The sequence below is a fragment of the Equus asinus genome, chromosome 2 (assembly GCF_041296235.1).
Source record: "Equus asinus isolate D_3611 breed Donkey chromosome 2, EquAss-T2T_v2, whole genome shotgun sequence".
NCBI lineage: Eukaryota > Metazoa > Chordata > Mammalia > Perissodactyla > Equidae > Equus > Equus asinus.
The window spans coordinates 82,356,387-82,383,829 of record NC_091791.1 but is presented as its reverse complement, the minus strand read 5'-3'; the positions used below and the strand labels follow the sequence as shown (position 1 = coordinate 82,383,829).

At 40.1% G+C, this 27,443-nt stretch overlaps 1 protein-coding gene across 4 annotated transcripts in view; it reads right to left on the bottom strand.

The window, feature by feature from the left end:
* Nucleotides 1-27,443, bottom strand: part of B3GALNT2 (beta-1,3-N-acetylgalactosaminyltransferase 2) — a 50,523-nt gene that overhangs the window by 2,527 nt on the left and 20,553 nt on the right. For 3 of the 4 annotated variants that reach the window (XM_044758666.2, XM_044758674.2, XM_044758677.2), the window contains exons 5-12: nucleotides 26,564-26,659; nucleotides 14,422-14,532; nucleotides 12,022-12,100; nucleotides 6,706-6,889; nucleotides 4,163-4,288; nucleotides 3,371-3,530; nucleotides 2,655-2,711; nucleotides 43-208 (exon numbers count right to left, since the gene is read on the bottom strand). In XM_044758666.2, the coding sequence (XP_044614601.1) occupies nucleotides 74-208; nucleotides 2,655-2,711; nucleotides 3,371-3,530; nucleotides 4,163-4,288; nucleotides 6,706-6,889; nucleotides 12,022-12,100; nucleotides 14,422-14,532; nucleotides 26,564-26,659 (948 nt within the window). In that variant the 3' untranslated portion in view covers nucleotides 43-73. Of the gene's footprint in view, nucleotides 1-20; nucleotides 209-2,654; nucleotides 2,712-3,370; nucleotides 3,531-4,162; nucleotides 4,289-6,705; nucleotides 6,890-12,021; nucleotides 12,101-14,421; nucleotides 14,533-26,563; nucleotides 26,660-27,443 lie in introns of all 4 variants that reach the window. The other variant, XR_006520117.2, reaches the window with a different exon arrangement.

Here is a 27,443-nt window from a genome sequence, read left to right as displayed (position 1 = left end):
CGGGCTTTCCTCAGACTTACACTCAGATTATCATTCGCCTACCCTGATCTTTAAACACTGCGAATTAAAATCATCATCTTGCTTCACACTGACAAGGATCACCACACAACTCCTTCAGTTTCCATAGTTCTGTCAGTTCCTGTGGAGAATACTGCGGGGAAGACAACATTCCTGTTTCACAAGTCTTCTCACACAGCCACAGGCTGTCCTGTTGAAAAACAAAACAAAAACTGATTTGGGAGCTGTGAAACTGCTTGAAGAAAAACGGAGAGCATGCATACAGGCAGCTTATATATTCCACTGAAATTGAAACTTTCAAAGACAACCTGCAGTGGGCGCAGAGAAAGTAGCCCACGGCCATGCGATACAGGAACAGTGCAGCGTGGGCATTAATGGTCAGCAAAGGGAGCTCTAGGAAGAGAAAGTTCGGAAAGCACAAGTGGAGGGTTTCATCTTTGTTATCAGAAAAGGTGGCTATATAGCATTATGAAGAACAGCAACTATTCCGACGGAATGCTTACAATATTCTGGGGACTGCACTGCGAGCTTTATAAATGTCATCCAATTTACTTCTCACAGTAACGTTGTGAAGTAGACATTATTTCCCTTTTACAAATGAGAGACTGAATTGAGAGTGAAGTAACTTGCTCAAAGTCACAGTGAAGTTAATGCTGGTAAGTTGCGTAGAAGGGCTAGAATGGGGTCTGTGAGCCTCCTGAGCCCAAGTTCTTAACCACCAGCCTAGGTCCCAGCTACATGGACTGGCTTCTCTTTCCAGCAATACAGCAGAATATAGATCCAGAGAACCCCACTCAATTAGAGAACATAAAAATGTTGGATATAATCAAAAATGTCTTTTTAAAGCATGGCTGAACTGGTGGCAAAGGAGAAGAAACTGGAGAGTGGGGGTGCTGGAGTCAGCGTGTGCCTTGAAGGCTCTGCTGGGTTTTAAAGGCCATGCCAGGGACAGGAGACTGACCAGAGATTCCCAGAGAGAGCCGGGACCCCTGAGGGGCGAGAGCCTGGGGGCGCTATTCAGAAAACAAAACTCCAAAGGAGGCTTGTCTGTCTGAGCCCTGACCCTGGGTAGGATGGAAAGGGGTCTCCCCGGAGCTTCTGGAACCAGTCCGCACTTAGGTGGGTGTGTGCTGGAGTCACCTTCTGTGGAGCCCCCAAAGTCCTAAGCCAGAAATTTAAGGATGGTAATGCCCTTAGGTGCATGGCCCCAAAAACGTAAATCCTCTCTGTAGGAATGCATTTTGAATACAGACCTTAGCTTCCAAGGAACATGAGGTCACAATAAAAAAAAGGTCTCAACGCATCAGGAAGCAAGTTCATGAGCAAGAGTCTGCAGGAGCAACACTACAGAATCTGAGCTGCAAAGACCACAGATCTCACAGTCATCAGATACAAAAAACAGTTACATTCAATGGTAAGGAAATCCAAGAGGGACTGCAACAGGGGGACAAAGGAACAGCACTGTCAAAGCTAAGATCCGGGTTTATTTCTGTTCACCCTGAAGTGAGATGCACTGCTCTGGGTTCCAGGCGATTCTATGCAGGGTTCCTGCTCTGGTAGGCACTGCATGTTCTTTCTGTCCCCCACACCTTCTAAGGCCAAAGCGGAAGCTGCAAGAATCCAGAATTCAACAGAAATCTTGGAGGCAAAGGCCAGCTTTGTGCCTGCTTTCTTTCCAGGGCTCCTATTTTCCATTTCTGGTCTCTGCAGATTCATTTTTTTTCTGGAACAGCGATCACTGTATTTTATAAGGTGCCTTACAATATTTACCCAGTGTTTCATTTGCATCAGTCAGAAGGGTTGAAGGGTCCTTGGACCAACCTCATTGCTGGAAACTTAAGTCAGCTGATTCTTACAGCTTTACAGCTGCAAAGAATTTTTTTTTTTTTAAGATTTTATTTTTTTTCCTTTTTCTCCCCAAAGCCCCCCGGTACATAGTTGTATATTCTTTGTTGTGGGTCCTTCTAGTTGTGGCATGTGGGACGCTGCCTCAGTGTAGTTTGATGAGCAGTGCCATGTCCACGCCCAGGATTCGAACCAACGAAACATTGGGCCGCCTGCAGCGGAGCGCGCGAACTTAACCACTCAGCCACGGGGCCAGCCCCTGCAAAGAATTTCTGATCAAACGTATAAAAACCTAATTCTTTTTTGTAAGAAGAAGAATGGCAGGAGAACTTCCATTCAAAACATTTCCTTTTGGGGCTGGCCCCGTGGCTGAGTGGTTAAGTTTGCGTGCCCTGCTTTGGTGGCCCAGGATTTCACAGGTTTGGATCCCAGGCGCGGACGTGACACCACTCATCAGGCCATGCTGAGGCAGCGTCCCACATGCCACAACTAGAAGGACCTACAACTAGAATATCCAACTATGTGCTGCGGGGCTTTGGGGAGAAGAAGAAGAAAAGATTGGCAACAGATGTTAGCTCAGGTGCCAATCAAAAAATTAAACATTTCCTTTTGGTTTAAACTCAGAAAAACATTGTACAAGAACCTAGGTGGATAACTGTGAATTCAATCAAGACCACAGCTATGATGCTAGAAAATCTTCAATTCATTGTTTCCGCCCCAGGTTTGATAGAGAAACCTCACTCCCCCAACTCTTCAGAACCCTGAGGCCAGCCCCGCTCAGACTTGCTTACCTGGTATCTTCTAGGTCCTATGGCTGCCATCCAAATGCCCATGCTTACGTCTTCACCCTGTACATGTCCCATAAAGTTTAAGTGCAAAAGTTTAAATGCCATTTCATCTGTAAAGACAATGCCACCCTCATTCCCATAATAAATAATCTTTCTACTTCTTTGTGTTATAACTATTCTAATATGAAATGCTAAGCATGTATTAACACTGATAGACAAAGTCAAAGCTAGTGGCTGTGAACAGTGAAGTGTACACACCGCAATGAAATAACGCTACACACACTACCGCGAGCAGCCAGCTGTCTTCTCATGGACCTTAAACTTCCAGCACTAACACTAGCAAGGAGACAGTGGACCCGCTAACTAGGCAGAGTTGTTTATGGACACTGTCACCAGGCTCAGCAAAAAAGAAAGCACTTGCCTACAGTCTTCCTTCTTAGGATATAAATCTTTACACTCCTCCAGGGACTATACTTGTAAATACAGGCTTAAGATATAATAAGTAGGCGCAAAAAAGATTTAGAAATAGAATTTAAAGCCAAGATTTCAGGGCTAGGAGTGGATCCCTAACCTGTGAGGGGTGATTCCTATACAGAAAGAATAACGTGCTTTCCCCCACCGTGAGCTGGCTCTGCTTTCAGTGACAGGGTAGGATGGAGCGTGGCGCTGATGCCACTTGCTTTGATGGGTGTACTCTTAGGTCAGAAATCCTTCATTACCTGATAGGTCTTTAACCTCCCCGAGTTGCTGGCCAGCCAGTGGACGATGTCCCTGGAGATCACATACCCTGACCCACACGCAAAGGCTGGGTAAGCAGGACTGGGGTACTCCAGCTCCTGCCACTTTCCGGTTCGGTCAACTGCCCAATTCAGTCTGAAACTGAGAGGCAAAATAAGTTGGCTTCTTTTTGTTGGTCTGACACATATCCTACCACTATTAAGTTTGACTTCTTTATTATCACTACAAAGGAATAAACTGTAGAAGTGAGGAAAGAAGGAGGAAAAAATATTTTTTTAGTCTAAGGAAAACCATTATTTATCTAGTGGGTATTTTATATAAAAGACTGGTATATTAAATTCTCTCAAAGTTGCATTTGTGGAGTTTCTGAGTGGAAAGTACCGGATCATATTGTGTATATACACTTAAAAAAAAAATCTCACTAATCCATATTGTATTCCTGAAGAAACACAGAAAATGGTTTCAGAAATGTGTCACAAATTTATTCTCACATAGTGTGCAGCAGCTTCTAATTTGAGAACCACTTTTTTCTAGGGCATGAGGATAAAGGCTACACCATTTTCTCTCCTTCATTACATTAGAGGTTTTTCATTTAAAAAAGTTTTTTTCCCTCTAGTTGTAGATTAATAAAATATAGTAACCCAGGAGCCTAAGAAGGAAATTTCCTGTCTTAACCACATTTTTCTTATGAAAAATGACTTGTGTCTTTCATTCTAAATTAATTACAATTGATCAGGTGCATGAATGCCATGGGCTAATAATGTTTAACTTACTTTCCCCACCAAAAATTAGGCCCATCCAGATTCTTGTGGGCAATTCTATTAAACACAGCTTCGACGTCTATGTAACAGTCGTCATCCGTCTTTAGCAATAAATCAAAGCTGGTTGTTTCCACAGTCCTGTTGGCAAAAGGGATACGCAAGTCAGTGCGTCCATACGAGCAGAAAGGAACACCCATGCGGTGACATCCTAAGATTTTCATTAAAAATTGTCCCTCTCCTGTCTACTTTCTCATGTTCTTATCCTCCAATGCTGAGAACACCTGCTCTGACAGAACGCCGCTGCTGCCAGCAGCAATCCTCACCTGATACTCACTAACTGGCAGAAAACAGAGAAGCACCAAGCCGATTTCAAAAGGTGCAAAGGAAAATGAACACAATGAAAACAAGGTCTGCCTTAAGTGGAACACAGCACCCAGCAAATGCTTCCTAGGCAGTGCTCAGGCCAGGCGCGCCACGTTAGCAAACGCTGGAACCCTGCTCCCGTGCACTTAATAAGGGAGGCCCAGGATGAGGGGGCGGCGTCACAGCTGGTCATCCGTAGAACACTGTTTGCAACAGGATGCATTCCAGGCTACTGTTTACATCACAGGCAGATATTTTATGGGTTAAAAAACTGAGTTATAACAGTGAAACACATTTTCCCTTGGACACAATTTCCAGCAATTAAACTATTACAGACGACCTTTTGGAAGGCTTGGGAGAATGATTTCATTTATCTAGACATAAAAAATTACATAATGGCAACTAGAGACTAAATTGATTCCTTCATTTGACATTGACAGTCCCTGTACATCTTTGTTAAAAAACCCAGAGTCTTGCTAGGGAACCAGTCAGATGACAGAAATCTGGAGAAAGTTTCATTAGGTCAAAGAACGGTGAATTTAACAATGGGTCCACACCAAATAGCATAGCCCTGTGCTTCTAAAGTTTATTTCTCATTAACAGCATGAGGCATATAATATTTATTTGCTAATTAGGAATAAACTTTTGTGGTAAAGGACCTGGAAGTCACTGATGCATCAGCTGAATGAAGAAGAATGAATAATGAAGCTTTCAGTTACGGTGTGGAGGGCAGATGAGTGAGCTAGGCTATTGGGAAGCAGGTCCCAAAGCACAGCCCTGTTAGGTCACTGAGGTAACCCAGGCAGGGATAATGGCCCCAAATAGACAGTGGCAGTAGGGACTGAGGGGAGAGGCTAAGATCTCAGAGATATGCAAGAAGTAGAGAAAATAAAACAAACTGAAGGTAAATCTAAACTAAATTGAAATTCCACAACTGAAAATCAGCTCCCTGTGGCAAGTCCATGAACTCCACAGTCCTGATTTCCCATTTTCTGGACCTCCATTCCCACTCCTCACCTCTTTACATCCTTGCTTTGGCCCCATTTACAACAGGAACCCCCCATTAGTGGCCTTGAGCTAAAAGAAGCTGCTTTTTCTTACTACAGCTGTCCAAACTTAATCCTGGCATTCTAGGCACACCCAGATTTCCAACTCTTATTTATATCTGCACTTACCCACAAGATGACTGCAAAATTATATTAACTTGCCCCAGCTATGAAACGTTACCTTCCGTAAACTAATTAAACTAATTAGATCGTCTGTCCCTCAGGACCAGGGATCCACATCCATCAAGTACTCGTTAATTGCCCACTCTGCCCAGGACAACAGAGAAGAAAAGAAAGGGACAGACTTGGGCTCACCAAGAAACAAGCTCACTGATAGTTTTAAAAGACAAAGATGTGAATGCACTTTATAGGTTTAGTCTAGACGGAGACAGAGTTGAAGGTTTTAGGTCTACAGTGAGGGTAGACAGTATCAGGAGGCTCAACAGCAAATTATGGGATCCTGGAGTAACTGATAATATGAACAAGTACACATACATAATAGTAGTAACAGTTACTATTGTTATTGTTGCTATTATTGTTATAATGGTAGGAATTACAACTAACATCCAAGAAATACTGGAGGGTCTGGGAAGTTATAAATATGACAGACTCTAAGGGTTGTTGAATTTCATCTTATATAAAAGTTCTGGAATTAGGGCAAGTAGTTTTTAAATGAGTGGAGCAGAGAATGGAAATATAATGTGGATGTTCAGTTGAATAGAATTCAGATCAGAAACCTGGTTGCAAGTGACTATAACTGGGGGGTTTATGTAGGCAGGTATGAATACAACTGAAAATGGGCCATTTTCAAACTCATTGATTTGCATCTAATGTTGCCTTGAGACAACCATGGCAGTAACTCAAAGTGAATGGGATGACTCAAAATGAATCCATTTTTGCCTTGTTTGTTTCTAATAGATTAATGTTATTCTCATTATGGATCTGTTAATCTAAAGAAGGAAGCAGCAGCATTTTAGAAGGTCAGTCCTCACAAAGCAGGATACAACAGATCATATCCCAGGTGGTCAGGTGTCTTAGGTTTGTTTGTTTTTTAAAAAAACTCAGTGGTTTGATGTTGATAAATTGTTTCTACATCGAAAGAACAATAAAATAAATTCTAACTACCCAACAGTTTTTACAACCTACCATCTATAGAAGTTCAGTAACTTTGCAGGAACGTTTCGGTAAGTGTCCACAACATCCACAAAAACAATATCATCATAGATACTGCTTTCCTCCTTCAGTAAGGCATCCTCCTCATGGAGATTACTTATATGATCAATAAGTCTTTGAGGGCGAGAATGCAGGTTTTGTAAGAGAGCATCACCTTCTAAAAAGGAAAAGGTCAAAGTTGGAGAAAAATGCTATTGCAAACTTAACAGCCAGAACCTGTAACATTATGTACACTAAAACGCTTTCCCCAAGGTGACCTGACAGAAATACAAGTGTGTTAGGAACTCTGAGGTGGGAAAACGGGAACTCTCATACATTGCTAGTGGGAGGATAAAAGGATACACTCGCTTTGGAGAGCAATTCGGCAATATCTAGTTAGGCCAAACGTGTGTGTACCATCTGACTCATTAAGTCCACTAGTACATACACCCCTAGAGATATTATTTTACATGTTTACAAAGATATTCATTGCAGTATTGTTTGTAACAGTGAAAAAATGGAACCAATTTAAATGCCCACTGATAGAAGAACAGCTAAACTGTGGTATATTCACGTAATGCAATACAGTAGTTAAAAAAATTAACTTGATCTTGCACGTTAAGAGGAATGGCACTGAAAAATAACACTGAATGAGAGAAAGTATACTGCTAGTTGCTATAAACAATATGATACCGCAGATCAATTATAAAAATCAATTATAAAAGACTCTGATCAAAACCATATGTATTTAAAGATAGGTACATATGTAGTAGAAAGCAGAAAAATAAGAATGAGAAGGGCACACAGGAATTTCAGGACAGCAGTACCCTCTCCGAGGGGAAGAGAGAGGACAGGACCAGGGAGAACAAGAAGGGAGGGGGCTTCACCTGCATCTGTAATGCTTTATTTCTTTAAAAAAAAAAAAAGGAAGCAAATATGACAAAATGTAAACATCTGTTAATTCTGAGCAATAAGTATATGGGTGTTTCTTATAGCTCTCTCTTTTTTTTTTTTTAAAGATTTTATTTTTTCCTTTTTCTCCCAAAGCCCCTGAGTACATAGTTGTATGTTTTAGTTGTGGGTCCTTCTGGTTGTGGCATGTGGGACGACGCCTCAGCATAGCCTGATAAACGGTGCCATGTCTGCACCCAGGATCCGAACTGGTGAAACCCTGGGCCGCCACAGCAGAGCACACGAACTTAACCACTGGGCCATGGGGCCGGCCTCCTATTGTTGATGTGTTTATGGTACTTCTGTGCTTAGAAGACATTTTATTTACCACCTTACAAGCTAATGAATCTTTTGTCACATTTGTGCAGGGACTGTCCTCAGATTTTATGGATTTAAGGCAGCAATTCTTTCACAAGGGCAGGAGTTTCTCACATGCCTCAATCAAACCGAGAAAAATTCTGAAAAAGAAAAAATAAGTGGCTGAGGGGTGAGGAAAGAAAACTAACACGTAGTTTAGCACTGTACTTCTTGTAATTGCAAACAGAAAGACTAGGGGATGGAATCTGAAGACCTGTATCTGATTTCTGCCTCTGCTACTATCTGTGAGACGTGTGACAATTTACGAGTCTCTGGGCCTCAGGATTCTCGTCTGTAAAAGGAGGAGCTGGACTAAATCAGTGGTTCTCAGGAACGCCTACTGAAATACAGACTTCTGGACCCCAAACCTAAAGACTCAGCAGGCCTGGGGTGGGGCCCAGGAATCTGTGTTTTTACCCTGTGTCTTCCTTTAACCCTGATGCCAGTGGACCACAGCCTACTCTTTGAGAAGCACAGGACTAAAGGACCTCAGGTCCCTTTCAGCTCTTACATTCTACTGTAATATCCTTTCACTTTAATTTAAAGATAATGAGAAATATACACAATTTAACACTTGAAAGAAAGGGAAAGTGTTATAAAATTGTAGTGACAGGAAAATGGTTGGAAACAAAATGAGAACAGAAATGAAATACAGTCTGTTTAGATTAACAAATTACACATTTTGTTTTATACTGCCTCTAACTGAAAAATATCAGTATGAAGTAATCTATCCATGTGTTTTAAATCGACGATCTGTTTACATTCTATTTAAAAGAATCGTATGGTTTATAGCTTCTCCAACTTTGGAGGCGTCAACTCTATCTAGGGAGCTTGTTAAATAAATACAGCTATCTGAGCTCGAATCCTGAAGATTTTCACTGAAGCCTGAGGTGCTAATGCCCAACAAAACTGAGAACTTGTTACTACATCATTCTCCTGAAGAGCACTCAGATGCTCAGATTTAAAAAAATTAATTTAGAGGGTCAGCCCCGTGGCCAAGTGGTTAAGTTTGTGCGCTCTGCTTTGGCAGCCCAGGGTTTTGCTGGTTCGAATCCTGGGTGCAAACATGGCACCGCTCATCAAGCCATGCTGAGGCCGTGTCCTACATGCCACAACTAGAAGGACCCACAACTAAAAAGACACAACTATGTACTGGAGGGCTTTAGGAGAAAAAGGAAAAATAAAATCTTAAAAAAAATTAAGTTATGCTTAGATTTTCAGATATATCCAGTACATGAGAAGATAATCTATCCATTTTAATTCTTTTAGCCTAAAACTTAGTTATTTCATTCTTGTTTGAAAGGAATTTTCCTCACCCAAACCTTATTCCTTTAGCTTCCTTGAGAGAAAAATTATGACAAACCCTTGTTCAGGGTACAGGAGCTGCTCCCTGTAGAACAGTTTAGTGCCAGAAGTCTCAAGGGCCCCTCAAACTAGTTTTTAAAGACTCCTGATGGTACTTAAATTAGCTGGCAAAAGAAAGGAAGCTGCTAGACATTAAAGTCAGATGGTGTGTTACACCTGTACCTGGTCCCCAACTGCAAGCTGCTTTCGGAAACTGGCCTGGCCTCCTTATCTGAGTTTTCCCCAGTGCTGAACCATTAGCTAGCCTTTCGGAGCTAGGCTGATACCTTCCTTGGCAGAGTGGTCTCATTGTTTCATGAAAAATCTCTGGACTAGAATTAAGGATCCCTAAATCTTTCATCTCTATTTCTAATGGCAAGTTTGGTGGGCAAAGGCTATGTTCCTGCTCCAGCCTACCCTTAGGGGTGATGTAAGAATATAAATGCTTCTATGAGGAAACACTGTATAAATAAAGATGTTAGAAATTAAAAGAAAAAAAGCCATAGTCCATTTGCATCCTCAAACTACATGCAGTGGCCTCAAAGAGAGGGGTGTCCCATCCCCAAGACTGCACTATCAAGGGAGTCCCCTGAAGACTTGCCTCTAAGAATATGGCCTCTGCTTTCCCCAGTCACTGAAAGCCTTCAAGGAAGCTTGGTCCTAATTCTTTTACAGGAATCCATGGTCTGCAGAACTTTGAGAGGTCAGACAGAAGCACCACTGGGCATCTTTGCTCCATAAGTGATGCTCAAGACAGGTCACACAGCAATTGCATCAACAATAGTTTTTCTTTCTTTTTTTTTTTGGGTGAGGAAGATTGTCCCTGAGCTAACATCTGTGTCAATCTTCCTCTATTTTGTATGCAGGACACTGACACAGCATGGCTCGATGAGCAGTATGTAGGTACATGCCCAGGATCCAAACCTGCAAACCCCAGGCCACTGAAGCAGAGTGCACTGAACTTAACCACTATGCCACTGGGCCAGCCCCTAGTTTTCTTTCTTAAAGATCACTGACATAGAATTCTCAGGAACTCATAGATGTGGATATTTAAGCAAATATCACCCAAGAATACAAACATAGCCACTTCTATTCCTATCATAACAAATTCCCTCTAGAGTTTTAAAGAAATTTTTAAGCTAATGCCTCTGACCCTAACTTTTAAAGGACTCCCAACAAACTCATCCTTCAAATAAGATATATTAGGAAAAGCATTTAAAAAACTGTAGTCCATAAGATAGAGACCTTACATTTAAATATTCACATTATGAGGAGAGAGTATACATGAAGCGGGAGGGAAAGCTGAGTCCACTGAACCATCTCCAACAGAGGGACAGATAGAGAAGTCAAAATATACCATGCGTGGGTCAGAAAAACAAAGGGTTCTTCCCTTCTGACCGATAAGCAGCACTAAGCCCAGTGCAGCTACAAGGCCACGGTCTAGTAGTTTTGCAGAAACCCTAACCCTAACCTGGCTGTAGGGACAGCCAAAGCCACAGCCACATAGGGCCAAGAAAGTCCAAAGTCACTAATTTTTTAGGATCAGCTTTATGGTGAAAGATTGGACACTTTCTTTCTAAGACCAGGAACAAGACAAGGATGTCTGCTCTCACCACTTCTACTCAACATTGTACTGAACCTTCTAGCCAGGACAATTAGACAAGAAAAAGAAACAAAAGGAATCAAGATTGGAAAGGAAGAAGTAAAAGTATCTTTGTTCTCAGAAGACTTAATCTTATATATAGAAAATCCTAAGGCACCTATTATACATAACTATTAACTAATCAATGAGTTCAGCAAGGTTGCGGCATACAAGATCGATATGCAAAAATCAATTCTATTTCTATACATTAGCAATGAACAATCTGGAAATAAAACAACTCCACTGATAATAGCAGCAAAAAGAATACATATTTAAGAAAAAATTTAACCAAACAAGTGTAAGATGTACTCTGAAAACCACAAAACATCATTGAAAGAAATTTAATAAGACAAATAAATGGAAAGACTTCTCCTGTTCATGGATCAGAGAATATTGTTAACATGGCAACACTCCCCAAAATGATCTACATATTTAATGCAACCTCTTTCAAAATCCCTGCTGGGTTTTTTGCAGAAATTGACAAGCTGATCCTACAATTTGTAAGGAAATGCAAGGGACTTAGAATAGCCAAAACAATCTTGAAAAAGAACGAAGCTGGAGGACTCGCACTTCCCAATTTCAAACCTTACTGCAAAGGTACATAATCAAGATGGTGTAGTACTGGTTTAAGGACAGACATACAGATCAACAGAATAGATTTGAGAGCCCAGAAACAAATCCTTACATTTAAAGTCAGAAAAGTACAGTAAGTAGCTTACTGGTTGTTAGGGACTAGGGGGAGGGAAGAATGAGGACTGCTAACGGGTATGAGGTTTCTTTCTGGAATGATGGAGATGGTCTGGAATTAGAGCAGATGGCTGTAGAACTTTGAATATACTAAAAAACATTTAATTAAACAATTTAAAAGAATCAGTTGAATGGCATGTGAATTATATATCAATAAAGCTTCTTTTGTAAATGACAAAAAAAAATAATCACCTTTTATGTCAAAGTATAGGGTAAGATTAGGTACGTGAGAGTCAGGACGCTTTTCAACTTTCGACAAGCCGACTCACCCTGAATGGTGTAAATAAAACCCCCTGCAACTCCCTCCACGCCTTCCACGAATCCAGGAGGCAGTGCACCCTCCCCCGCCTGAAAGAGAGGAGAACCGAAGCACTCAATGTTCCATTAGTACAAATACATTCCTTACATTATAAAATCGATGTGGCAAAATTCAGCCTATTACTCTACAGCAGATAAATCCATCCAAGATGCTGGTGCATAGACTTACACTATCAGGACAACATCAGTATTCTATTTTTGTCATCTGATTGCAATATTAAAGATCACATATACACAGCAGGCCATACAGTGCTCAGAACTCCAGCTGACGTACATAGAATCATGCATTCTTGAATTTGCTACCATAATAGTACAAAAACCAAACCAATTTTATTTTACATCCCAACCCTATCACTTAAAAAAAAAGTTATTATTACCTTTGATTTCTTGGAGACTGAAAATTCCCCTAAGTTCCAATACAGCTAGGCACATTTTAAAGTTAGGTTACCGGGCAGAGAAAAGCCCCTCTGAATAAACAGTTCAGACAGCGCCCTACTATTACTGATGTCATTGAAGGTGCCTAGAGACTATTGTGCCAACAGCCAACAAGGGTCCTTTCCACCTTTTAGGATTGGAGGATCTTTATTACTAGAGATTTCTCTCTCTTCATCTCACAAAATACCCAACGGCCTTACTCAAAGTGAAGTGTTCCTCCGCTGTGTGTTGCACACCAATGTGGCTGCTGTGGGCAGACAGACTGTCACAGTTACGCTCCAGCACGCTCACAGCACTTCCTGCACACTCTCAGCTCTCCAGAGGGCCACAGCTTGGCTGTTCCTCTTTTGAACAGATCTTCTCAGCAGAGCTGTTCTGTACAAGCAATGCTCTAAGGCCAGCAGAGAGAGAGTGCTCTGAGGTGACTGTAACTTACTCAATTTAAAATACAGTTTGTAGCTGAATGTGCAGGAAATTTCTAAAAGTGAATGCTGGAGATTCCAACTTTGTAGTTCCATAAAAGGTTGTATACCCTTTATTTTATTGTATATTCTATATATTATTTTGGGTTCTTTAGAACTTGATAGTACTTTTTGTCTATTAACTTCTATCTAAAAGGTCACAGCTTGGCTTTTTATTTTGGTTTTTAAAATGTTCTGACATTATCACTTGCTGGTCAGGGAGCCAGACTCAGGAACACTTTCAGCTCTATATATTTACGATGAAAACCTTCATTTGCACATGGGGTTCTTAGGGCAGGCTCCTAAGTTACCTGCCTTTTTCTTCAGGTTAGCAGAGTGTTTCAGCTTCTGTAGCCCTCTACAACTGTATTTACCCAGAGCAGATCACTGAGTCTTTATATTTGAACTTAGTCCTCAACTCAGAAGTAAACTGGTTTCCTTCTGTGTAACCAACTCAAAACTATAGAATTCTGGCACATTTTTGATATTTTCAAGTTTCAAAGACAGAAAAGGAAGCAAGATATTTAAGGCACTTGCCTTGAAAATAAGGAAAAAAACTATAAATTCCATAAAACATTCTATCTTAAACACAGGACTTTTCATAATAAAGGATGAAATCCTAAACATGGCCAACAAGGCTAAGTTTGTAATTACATATGAATGTGTGGGTCTGGTTGCTGAACGTCTTTATTCCTCACCGGACTGTAAGTTCCACTGTGGGCCAGAAAGGGGACTATTTTCCCACCACTGTGCCTGGCTTACAACAGGTGTGCAGTAAATGTTTTCTGAACGTGTAATAACACACCACATGACATTCATTCCAAATTCAGGCATTAATTCATGTGAATAAGATTAATATTTAATGAAAATATACTAAGCTTATGAATTTAAATGCCAAGTGCCTTCCTAATCATTAGAGCATCAAAAAGAATGGAAGATTGTGTCTATGACACAACCACACACACGACTTGTTGATTTATAGTTTGTCATTTTAAGTTTGCTTAAACCTTCTTTATCAGTCTACATTTACCTTGAGAAATTTACTTGTTAGACTGTTTTAAATTTGAAGCATATTTGAATAAATGAAAATTATGAGAGGCAGCAATCGCAGCACTATAAACGAAAGCAAACAATCTTTTATTTTGAATACTATTGAGCAAGTGTTCTTAAAGAATAAAAACTATTGAGAAATAAAACACCGCACTTTTTTAAAAGCATCAATCTTAAGGCAAAACCGTATATTTACTAATGGAGTTACAAATCACAGACCATTTGAGTTTTTCATCTTTGCTATGGTGACTCAACATTTCCTACTGCATACGTTCTAAAACGTAAATCTAAAACATTGTTGTTCCCTATTACCTGGATTGGTGTACAAGTAAATTTAAAAACACTTTCATATATTAAAAAATGCTAAAGAGTGCCAAACAACCTTAACAAAAGGGAATGACTTACTGTAATGACTCTGAGAACTCCCCCTCCATCATTTACTGTCACTTTGTGGAGATTTCTTGACACAAGGCCTTGGAGGTCTTGGCTCTCCCACACGATTGTACCTTCAAAGCTCTTTTGTGGAAAGATGAACAGAGGGTCAATTTCTTCATTTTCTGTCATTTAGGTTTCAAGTAAGTTTTCAGAGAAAAGTTTATTTTCTTCTAAGATGTATCAGTTAAAATTTTTATCCCACAACTCTAACATACCATTGCTAACATTTTGGTGTATATCTTTGATTCATTTTTTTTTCATGCACCTCTGAAAAAACAATTACAAAGACTATATGGACAATTTTGCACGCTGCTCTGTCATTTCCCACTGTGTCAAAGCCTTTCTTTATGCTACTGCAGCTGTTACAGCCATTCTTTTCCCGTCTGTATAACATGCCATTGAGCGGACGTTTCCCGATTTACGCAAACATCTCCCCACTGTCAGACACTGGGATGCTACCAAGCCTCTACAAATATAATGTGAGGTATGTTTTGGTGTAAATGTTTATTTTCCCCCATACTTTGTTTTTTGTTTAAAATAAATTCCCAGAGGTGAAATTATGGGACAAGAAATAGAGATATTTATATGGATTTTGGTACACATTACCAAACTGCTTTTCAAAAGCAATCTGTACTAATTTCTAGAGTCATGAGCAATTTATGAGGATGCCAACTGCATTGTGCTTTTCCCAGTATAGGATGTTAGTAAAAGAAAAGAAGTTTAAGCTAATTTAGTAGATTAAAATAATGATTCCTCACTTGTGTTTTTTTCATTTCTAGTGATGTCTGTGAATTATATAGTCTCTGCTGGAATTGCCTTGTCATGCTTCTTTGTCATTTTGCTATTGAGTTTTATATTTTCCTTATTAGTCTGTGTGAGCTTTTAATAAATTCTTTTTCTTTTTTTTTTTTTGAGGAAGATTAGTCCTCAGCTAACATCTGCTGCCAATCCTCCTCTTTTTGCCGAGGAAGACTGGCCCTGAGTTAACATCCGTGCCCATCTTCCTCTACTTTATATGTGGGACGCCTACCACAGCACAGCTTGCCAAGTGGTGCCATGTCCACACCCGGGATCCGAACCAGAGAACCCTGGACTGCCGAAGTCAAACGTGCGCACTTAACCGCTGTGCCACTAGGCCAGCCCCTGGTAAATTCCTAATCCTGTGCATATTTTTTGTGCTAAAAATTTTTTTCAGAATTGTTTGCCACACAATATTACAGGGTGGGTTTTTTTTAAATTCAGACATCCATAAGTTTTATCCTGTCAAATATGACAAGCTTTTCCTTTGTGATCATTACTATTAAATTCTGAACTGAGAAAGTTATGTTCCCACCCCCCAGGTTTGATATACATTTAAATTCTGTCTTTTAATTTCTCCATGGTTTCCATTTTTTTCTTTTTTTAAGATTTTATTTTTTTCCTTTTACTCCCCAAAGCCCTCCGGTACATAGTTGTATATTCTTCATTGTGGGTCCTTCTAGTTGTGGCATGCGGGACGCTGCCTCAGCGTGGTTTGATGAGCAGTGCCATGTCCACGCCCAGGATTCGAACCAACGAAACACTGGGCTGCCTGCAGCGGAGCGCGCAAACTTAACCACTCGGCCATGGGGCCAGCCCCTCTATGGTTTCCATTTTTAATATCTGCCCTCAGCTGGCTCCTTAGTACTGCTCAGGTCTCAGCTCCGCTGTCATCTCTCAAAGAGGCTTTCTCCAGAGATCCAACAGAAGGCAGGCAACTCCCAATTCTATTTCATCAACCTGTCTTATTTTCTTAATATAACATCATTCTGATATTTCTTGTTTATTTTTCTATTGTCAAACTAACTGCTCCCACTAGAATATAAGCACCACAAAAGCAAGGATCTTGTCTATCTTATCAACCGCTACAGCCACAGCACCTAGAAAGGCCTGACATATAACCGGCAATCAAAAATATTTATTTAGGGGACGGCCCCGTGGCGGAGGGCCCGAGATTTTGCTGGTTCGGATCCTGGGTGCGGACATGGCACTGCTCGTCAGGCCACACTGAGGCGGCGTCCTGCATGCCACAGCTAGAAGGACCCACAACTAGAATATACAACTATGTACTGGGGAGATTTGGGAGAAAAAGGAAAAATAAAACCTTAAAAAAAAAAGTTGACTTAATAAATAATATTCAACTCAAGATCAATTAGAATTAATTCTGGTATAGAGTATGAGATAAAAGTTACAGCTTTCATATTCTAAAAGAAATTCATGGATTAAAATTAAGAGACAAAGTACTTTACAGTAATGTCTCATTTAGCCAGCTTTATAAGGAAACCATACAAAATTGAACTTGTTCAGTAAGCTAGGTCAGTGGTTTGCAAGCTTTTTTTTAAGCAATAAAACTCTTCTTCTCTACCAAGACAGATAAAAGCACTGAAAGAATCCATATTCCTTGGGCAGTTTATCACTTGATATTCAGCGAATGTATCCTTAATCTTTATTATTGGTGAAACTCCTGCTGTGTGCTGTGGAGCCCAGGGTTCCTCGGAGCAGATCTTGCAGGCATACTTACTGTCATCAATTCTTAACCTTTGAAACAGAGAAAATGAGGCCTACCTCAAAGGGTGTTTTGAGGAGTAGTGATAACGAATATAGTGTAGTATCTTTGCTCAGCAAAATATAGCTTTATCACCACTAGAGGCACACAGAAAGTGAACTGCCCCTTTAAAAGATTCCATTTTCTTAGCTTTGAAATCGGTGTTGATTATTTCTATACTTTCCCTGGGTGGCCTTAACTCTCTACTGAACTTGATGTCAAACCTCAATTCTGTAAAAATAAAAGACATTCTCACAAATAGATATATACACAGAAGGAAAAAAAAAATGGAAAAACTACACTAAATAGGCTGAACAATAGATGGGTGACGACATATTCTTTTAACCTTTCTATATTCTTGTCAAGTTTTCAACAGTGAATATGTATTACTTCTACACATTTTCTTAGTTTAATAATCAGGAAAAAATTTTTTTTAACTAAACATATACATACAACTAAGTAAATGTGGGGGGTCAATCTTCTTTCAGACATGAGCCATTGTTTAAACTTTTGAGTGTCTACTATGTACAGGCTGTGGGCTATGTGTTTGCAGATTAAAAGAAATAACATAGCCCGTGGCTTCAAATAATCATAATATGCCATGATAGGCTCAATAAGGAAGGAAAGTCATTCTGCTTGAGGAAATCACAACTTCAAATGAGTAAGAGAGCTAAGTCTTGAAGGAGTTTGAGTCAGAAAAGTGGAGGGAGATAAAATAACACATCAAAAGGCCCAGACTTGAAACAGTGCTGCATATTCAGAACAATGTTGAGTAGTTTAGTATCGCTGAAGCACAAGGCTGAGGAAAAGGAGAGGTAAAAAGTAGGCTGGAGATCGCCTCTGTCTGCTATAACAGAAAGTCTGTCCTGTATCTTGGAGGCTTTGGGAACTACTGAAGGTTCCAGGCACAAGAGTGACAACAGAGTAGAGGTTGGTAGCGAGAGTGGTAATCAGGCTATTACAAAAGTCCAGGTGAGAAGTAAGCATCCATCATTCAGAAATTATGACTGCCCACTGAGAAATTAAAGATGACACAAATAAATGGAAAGATATTCGGTGCTCATAAATTGGAAGAGTATTTTTAAATATCCATTCTACCCAAAGCAATCTACAGATTCAATGCAATCCCTGTCAAAGTTCCAATGACATTTTTCACAGAAATAGAACAAGCAATCCTACAATTTGTGTGGAACCACGAAAGACCCAAATAGCCAAAACAATCTTGAGAAAGAACAACAAAGTTGGAGGCATCAGACTTCCTGATTTCAAGCTACATTACAAAGCTATTGTACTGAAAACAGCATGGTACTGGCATAAAAACACAGATCAATGGAACAGATTAAACAGCCCAGAAATAAACTCATGCACGTATGGTCAATTAATTTATGACAGAGGAGCCAAGAATATACAGTGGGGAAAGGACAGGCTCTTCAATGAATGGTTTTGGGAAAACTAGACAGCCACATGCAAAAGAATAAAACTAGACCACTATCTTACACTATAGAAAAAAATGAACTCAAAATGGATTAAAGACTTGAACTTAAGACCTGAAACCGTAGAACTCCTCAAAGAAAACAGACAGTAAGCTCCTTGACATGGGTCTTTTTTTTCCCTTTCTGCTTTTTCTCCCCAAATCCCCCCAGTACATATTGTATACTTTAGTTGTGGGTCCTTCTAGTTGTGGCACGTGGGATGCCACCTCAGCGTGGCCTGACAAGTGGTGCCATGTCCGTGCCCAGGATCTGAACCAGCGAAACTCTGGGCCGCCATAATGGAGCATGTGAACTTAACCACTCGCCCACGGGGCCAGCCCCATTGACATGGGTCTTGTTGATGATTTTTTGGATTTGACACCAAAAGCACAGGCTACAAAAGCAAAAATAAACACAGGTGACTACATCAAACTAAAAAGCTTCTGCACAGCAAAGGAAACTATCAAGAAAGTGAAAAGGCAACCTACCAAATGGGAGAAAATATTTGTAAATCATGTATCTGATAATGAGTTAATATGTAAGATATATAAAGAACTCATACAACTCAATAGCAAAACCCAAAAATCCAATTGAAAAATGGGCAGAGGATGTGAATAGCATTTTTCCAAAGGAGACACACAGATGGCTAACAGGTACATGAAAAGGTGCTCAACATTACTCATCATCAGGGAAATGCAAATCAAAACTACAATGAGATATTACCTCACACCTGTCAGAATGACTAATATTAAAAAGACAAGAAATAACAAGTGTTGATGAGCATGTAGAGAAAAAGGGACCCTTGTGCACAGTTGGTGGGAATGTAAATTGGTACAGCCATTATGGAAAACCGTATGGAGGTTCCTCAAAAAATTAAAAATAGAACTACTGGGGCCAGCCTTGTGGCCGAGTGGTTAAGTTCACACACTCTGCTTTGGCAGCCCAAGGTTTCACTGGTTCGGATCCTGGGCACAGACCTAGCACCACTCATCAAGCCATGCTGAGGTGGCGTCCCACATAGCAGAACTAGAAGGACCCACAACTAGAATATACAACTATGTCCTGGGGGGCTTTGAAGAGAAGGAAAAGAAGAGGAAGACTGGCAACAGATGTAACTCAGGGCCATTCTTTAAAAAAAAACAAAAAGAACTACCATATAATCCAGCAATTCTATTTCTGGGTATTTATCTGAAGGAAATGAAAACACCAACTTGAAGAGATATCTGCAACCCCATGTTCACTGCAGCATTATTTACAACAGCCAAGACATGGAAGCAACCTAAGTGTCCATCGATGGATGGATGGATAAAGAAGATGTGGTGTATATATATACATATACATACACACACCCATATATATGTATATATACGCAATGGAATATTACTCAGTCATAAATTAGAAGGAAATCTTGCCATTTATGATAACATGGACGGAACTTGAGGGCATTATTTTAGGTGAAATAAGTCAGACAGAGAAAGACATATACTGTATGATCTCACTTATATGTAGAATCTTAAAAAATCAAAACAACAACAAGAAGAAAACCAACCCAAACTCATCAACACAGAGAACAGATGGCAGGGGGTGGGCGAAACGGGTGAAGGTGGTCTAAAGGTGCAAACTCTCAGTTCCGACATAAACAAGTCCCGGGATGCAATGTGCAGCATGGCGACTACAGATGATAACGCTGTATCATACATGACATTTGAAAGTTGTTGAGAGTAGATCTTAAAGTTCTCATCACAAGAAGAAAAAATATTTGTAACTATATGTGGTGATGGATGTTAACTAGATTTACTGTGGTGATCATTTTGCAATATGTACGTAAAACACTGAATCATTTTGTTGTACACTTGAAACTAATATGTTATATGTCAATTATATCTCAGTAAAAACAAAGACTGCCCTTGAGTTGAACTAATTAAACCCTTACGCTAAAGAAAATAACGTTTCTAATAACTGAGAAGAGCTCTAAGATTAAAGGCTAATTAGCAAAATCAGTACCTTAAAACAATATATCAACTGGCCACTACAGGAAAGCAGGGATAAGAGAGAAATTTTGGCAATGTAGCAATGTCCAAGGGGAGAAAGAGGCAATAATTGGAAGATATAAAGCATTCTGGTCACATCCAACCTGAATGAGACAGCTCTCTCAAACACCCACATCCCGAACTTACAACTAGGATATACAACTATGGACTGCGGGGCTTTGGGGAGGAAAAAAAGAAAAGTGGAAGACTGGCAACAGATGTTAGCTCAGGGTCACTCTTCCTCACCAAAAAAAGTGATATAATTAAAATAAATGAATAAATAAATAAATAAATAAATAAACACCCACAGCCCACCATTGTAATCAAGTTCAATGCCCAAATCGAGCACTGTTCAGATTCACTTCTTTAGGTGCCTTGACATACCAGGAAGGAGATTCATAGACAGGGGTCACAAGCATTCAAATCATTCTAATGAGTTAACACTCACTAAAGATAAATGAATTGACATTCTGGATTATACAGTGATCTTCTGTGAATTTATATAGTATCATTTGATGCAAATTTTATCTCTAAGTGAACTAACTGGAATGTTAGTGTTAAGACCTGAAAGCTAAGTCCTACACTGTTGACTATGTGAGGCTGCTTTGGGTTAATCGTGTGTCCTTCTCCTGGCAACAATGACCTCTTGCCCTTGGTATACTTTATTTTCTTCTAAAACTTTTACAGTGATAAAGTTTGGAAGGACTGATACCAAATATGTTTAAGGAGAAAGACTTAGTGAATACTTGCATATAACAATTGAGGATAAATCCCACAATTCTTGTTTGGGTGCCTGAGAAAAAGGAGATGCTATTACCCAAGAACAAAAATACAGGAGGAGAAGAGAATGAGTGGGATGGAGATGATATTACCATTACAATGGCCATGGGACATTCAGGCGGAGAAGTTCAGTAGGCAGCTGAAGCGTGTATGGAGTTCACAAGAAAAATTCAGGCTGTAGTTACAGATTTAACAGCCATTAGCAAACAGGAGGTAAGTGGATGAAATTGGCCAGGAAGAATGAGTAAAATAAACAGACGGCTGGGTATCAAATCCTAATGAAAGCAAAGGAAGAGATAACGAACTACATAGGGAAGAAGGACTGGGCCAGACGTGGCTGAACCGAAAGAATGTATATTATATGAGCCGAGAAAAGGGCAACCAACTGGGTAAAGACAGAAACTATCCCCTGGAGTTCCCAGTTAGTTCACTGGTAATCTTAGCGATTATAGTTTCAAAGGAAACATACCAAAAGTAAAAGCTATAGTGACCAAATAAAAATGCCTCACTTTGAAACTACAAATCTAGAAAATATGATGATAAAAAAAGTAATTCTTTCTCCTGTCCACTCAACTGACACTTCTCATTTGACTTGAGATTTCACGGTGACTCCTGCCCGCACCCAACTCCATTTTGTTTGTGATGAGTCATGATACAACATCAACAATGTTGACTAAATTGAGTAGCTGCCATAAAAACTTACTGGACCAAAAAATGATCTTGGTTTACTCACTGGAATTATATAAGCCACCAGTTGTTCAGGGAAGGGAGGAGCTGCACCATCTCCCCCTCTCCTGTACCTGTTCTGGCTCCATGTCACAGCTGAATTTCTATTTCTCCCTGTAATCATAAAGCTAGGCATCTCTTCAGATGCTAAACAACTTGTGTATGGGAATTCCCTGCTAAGATCATAAAACCAAAATAAAAGTTAGAAAAAAACAGCATGGTATAGGTTGGAAATATGAGATCTCATCAATTAGCTCACCCATAACACAAGCAAGCTATCTGCAACCCCTTTCACATGTTAATTCTTCTGTGTTGTATTTCTAATTTGTCATCCAAACCAACAGAGCAGCTTAACTAACTATAATTTCGTGCCTGTAACCATTAACAATTTCTTGTGGATTGGAGAAATCACTACATCTAAAGAATTTCAATTTTCATAAAAAAATAAGGGTGCATGTACCCACAAAGCTAACAATAACGTGTCTAGTGACTCAGGTGAATGAAAACAGTATTTTTATTGAAATAAGTTTCAGGTTTCAACTGGACTACTAAGGAAAATATGGAATTAGAGAAACAAATATTTTAAGAGAAACACAGCAGTCTCCATTTAAATTTGTGACTCCCACTGAGATTTATGCTTCGGCGAGTTACACAATGAAAACATTACAAGAGATTTGCTTACTTGACAAGCTATACTGCTGACACGTTACTCTAGCAGACTGCGAAGTGCGGAGGGAATAAGACGATGAACAAGTCATCTACTTCTCCCTCTCAAACGAATAAACAATCTGTTTTTCTCCTGTCATACTTTGCTGACGATATGCAGGCAAACCACTCATTACTATCATTTTTTTCTGTGCTAATAAGCCCAATTAGGCTTGATGCAGCAAAAATGAACATCTATGTAAAATTAAATATGGTTTTAACAAAAATAGGATTTTGTGTAAAAGGAAATAATATTTTATTTTTAAAATTTTCTTTTTTCTTTTTATAAATCTAATATATATTTATTTCAGAAACTTAGAAAAATAGATATACAAATAAGAAAATGAAAATTATCCATAACCCCACACCCCTCACCCAGGTGCAGTCACTGTTAAGTAACTGCATGTTTTTACAAAGAAAAAATATTACTCAGAAGTAATGAAAAATTAAGAGTCAATTTAGCTTAAAGCTTAAAGCTCACAAGGCTATAGGCACTGAAAGTCTTGGGGCCAGCCAGGTGGTGTAGCAGTTAGGTTTGCATGCTCCAACTTTGCAGCCTGGGGGTTGTGGGTTTGGATCCTGGGCGGGGACCTACACACAGCTCATTAAGCCATGCTGTGGTGGTGTCCCACATATAAAATAGAGGAAGACTGGCACAGATGTTAGCTCACTGACAATCTTCCTTAAGCAAAAAGAAGACTGGCAATAGACGTTAGCTCAGGGCCAATCTTCCTCACCAAAAAAAAAAAAAAAAAAAAGAGTCTTGGTAACTAAAACGGACACTGACTCTTTTGGCTGACAACTTCTCATCATTAGTACCTACTGCCAGATAGTCTATCCTGCACACAGACAAGGAAGGCAATGCCTTGCCCCAACTCAATTTTTATTTTGAATAACTTTAAATCTATAGAAAAGTTGAAATTAGGGGTTGGCCCCATGGCCGAGTGTTAAGTTCACATGCTCTGCTTCAGCAGGCAGATCCTGGATGCTGACATGGCACCGCTTGGCAAGCCATGCTGTGGTAGGCATCCCACATATGAAGTAGAGGAAGATGGGCACGGATGTTAGCTCAGGGTCAGTCTTCCTCAGCAAAAAGAGGGAGATTGGCAGCAGTTAGCTCAGGGCTAATCTTCCTCAAAAAAAAAAAAAAAAAGAAAAGTTGAAATTAACACCCAAATCACCTAGACTCACCAACTGTTAACATTTGGTTACATCTGCTTTATCTCTGTCTATATACGTTTCTGTTGTTTTGTTGTTAAATCACTTGAAAGTAAAATGCAGATGTCACCTTTAAATACTTCAGAATGTATCTCCTAAGAACAAGGACGTTCTAAAGGAAAGTAATATTTTTTGCAGGCTAATCAAAATTTGTAAATCTTTCTATAAGGCTGACCAAGATAATAGAGCAGACTCCATAAAACTGTGATTAGTCTGAACTATCAAAGCCTATTTTCTTCTTCTTTGCCCCACATCGTGATTCCTTCCTCTTAGAGTTTCTCAGCCTCGGCACCATTCACATTCTGGGCCAGATAATTCTTTGTTGCGGGGGCCGTCCTGTGCACTGCAGGATGGTCAACAGCATTCCTGGCTCTACCCACAAGATGCCGGGACTACTCCACATCCAGCTGTAAGAACTCAGTGTCTCCAGACGTTGCTAAATGCCCAGGGGAGGGGGGCAAACTGCCCTGGGTAGAGAAACACATCTCTTGAAGAACACGACCTCCCAAATCCAGACGAGCAGCAGCAGTACCAAGGAGAGTACACATTTATTTACTGAATGCTCACCATGTGGTGACATGTTCTAGGCATTCTACACGTATTAAATCATTTAGTCCCTAGTAAACAACCCTCTGAATTGGGTCATGTAGCACCGCCGTCTTACAGAGGAGGACACAGACACAGTGAGGTTAAGTAGCTTACACAAGGCCACAGAGCCACTGAGTGGCAGGGCAGGGATTCAAACTCACCCATGCTGCACCCACAGGCGCCCGCTCAGGCACCTGCACCCACGTGTGCCCTCACATACTTACGCACTCCCTGGTGCCTCTCTTTCCTACCTGTGCCAATCCTTGTAAGTCTTTTGTGAAAATCAGCCCTCTGTTAGGTTTCAGACCTTTCTTGATAGCAGCTAACATGATGCTAGTGCTCCTGGTATCCCCAGAATAACACTACTGTCCCTTTGGGACTCACACAAAGTCTGAGACAGGTTCCGCCCACGCTAGTTCTGAGCAGAAAGGAAAGACTCTCTCATCGATGACTTGCTTCAATCTTAAAGGAGCTTACCAGGAAAACTGCTTACAACCATGCCTGGCACACAGGGAGTCAGGCAGAGTGTCAGCGTTAGCTCCCCTCTCCCCATGAGGATATGAACTGCTTTAAGGCCCGGGATCTTCGTGTTGTCCTCACAGAGTCCCAGTGTTGGGCACAGACTAAGTTCTCAATACATATTTTCTGAGTAAATGGATAAACAAAACAAAGAATGGCTTCCTTCAGAAACTGATACCCACCACTTGGCTAGTACAACTTACCCGAGCCACTACTCTTAATGACAAGTGAGAGATACCTTTGATGGTAGACAGTTCATTTAACAAGGAAAAAAGTTCATTTATGAAATCTAAAAAGGACACAGGAAAATAGGCATTCTTATATACTGCTAATACAAACTGCCCTCCAGAAAGAAATCATATGCCTTAAAATGTTTATAAATTTGAACCAACAATTCATCGTAAGAAAATAACCAGTTATGTACACAAAAGAGAGGTGTAAAGATGTTCACCAGTCTTTTTTACAACATTGAGAAATTGGAAAATTTTTTCCAGTGTGTTTTAGTTTTGTTTTTATTTAAAATGTTTTTAAATGGAAGTTCATATATAGGTGAAATAAAGGAAATCTCTTTGACATTCACAGAATTAACATATATATTAACATTTCAACTACTTGTACTCAACTTTAAAGATCCACAGCCTACTATAAAATGTGTGATTCTGTTGTTGCATAAGTGTGACCAGTACCCCACAAGACTGGTGGCAGCAAAACATCTCCTGGTGAGTCAGCAGGGCTGGTTACCTGTCTAGGTCGCACATCCTAACTCAGCTTTGATGCTGCAGGATGAACTCTACAGCTGATCTAAAGTGATTCCCAGAGATGTCCAGGAAACTGACCCCACTGTGGTTCCAAAGCGCTGAGTTCAGGAATGCACTTGGGCTAGAATGAAACAGGCTGGAAAGGCTGAGGTTGACAGATGGATGATCTGTTCATGTCCAACTGTGTACCACTCAACCATATTGTGGCTTAACTCCAAGACGGATGAGCGCACTTGGCAGGTCAGGTGGTCTCCAGCACTTACCTACTTAAGACTGGAACCACAGGGACCCTGAAGGTGGCAGTTATGCTTTCAGACATCTTCCACAACTTGGAGAAGTTTTATCTATCTTGGAAATGTGGCTGATCTCTTTGCCATTATCCTGTCTGCAACTTTCTTCCCCCCATTCTTTAGATAAGTAAACTGTTTCATTTACTCAAATGCTATCTGCATCTGGTCTTTCTATCAATTCATCCCTATTATTATCCTTTGTCATTGAACAGCTATGCAGTTCTCTACTCCACTAAATAAACCATGGGAACATGCAACACTTTTCAAAAAGAGTGGTTTTGGCAGCTTTGAGCCATCCTGAAGCTCTCTGGAGGTATGAATGCAGAGTGCTACATGTTAGTGCATCCCAGTTAGCAGCCTCATCTACCACTCTGGAGAGCTGTCCTGGTACAACAAAACATCAAGTACCTGCCTCTGAAAGCACACATCCAGGCCTAGCACAGTCTTTCATTACACCCTGTACCTCTGGTAAGATGAACTGCTCCACAGGCTTGTACCACAGCCTGTTCACCTGCACACCACAACTCGGAGGACTAAAGCGAGCAATGAAGAGGGCCTCCTACAAATTGGAAAAAAAAAAGAAAGAAGAAAGACAAGAAGAAATGCTTCATGTTAGATAGCGTATACACAAGTTTTCAAATATCTTACATCTTGCTCAGCTAAATCCTCAATGGCCCCAACAATGGCTACTAACATTGTTCTACTGTGGTTTAGGCATCATTTGGGTTTTCTAGCGCCATCATGGTTACTAAATAAACATATTTAAGATAACCAAAGTTGGCATGAAGTTCTGAAACACTAAATACAATCCACACAACCTTAAAAAAATACCCACCTTGAAATGAGGAGAATTAGGGGAAGTGTGAGGTGTTGTTAAATAAAGCCAACTTATTAGGCTTAACCCCAAAGGGTAAAGAATAAACGGAAAGATCACAGATTTCTAACAGAACAAAGGTACTCACGCATCCCACTTCAAAAAGAACCGTTAGAAGAAAAAACAAAAAAGGGAATATAAAAGAGCACTGATTCTCTTTATGTTTAGTGTTTTCTTTGGGTCCTTCCCAGTTGTTTTAGGCAAGAACATTTCCTTATTCTCATGCCTATTCTTATACACCAACTTACCATAGGGGAAACTTCTGTTAAATCTATCAAGATCATGCAGAAGATCAGAATTAAGAGGTTTTTAATGGATTGTGTATATTTCTTCCATTAACACCAGTTCCCAGCAATGCAGTAGTAATACTCTTTGCACTGTGACTACCTGTGTACCCAGTGGCATCCACTTTACATTGGGCCTTCCTTGAGGACAAAGATTAATTTCTCCTTGGCTAAAAATACGGCAA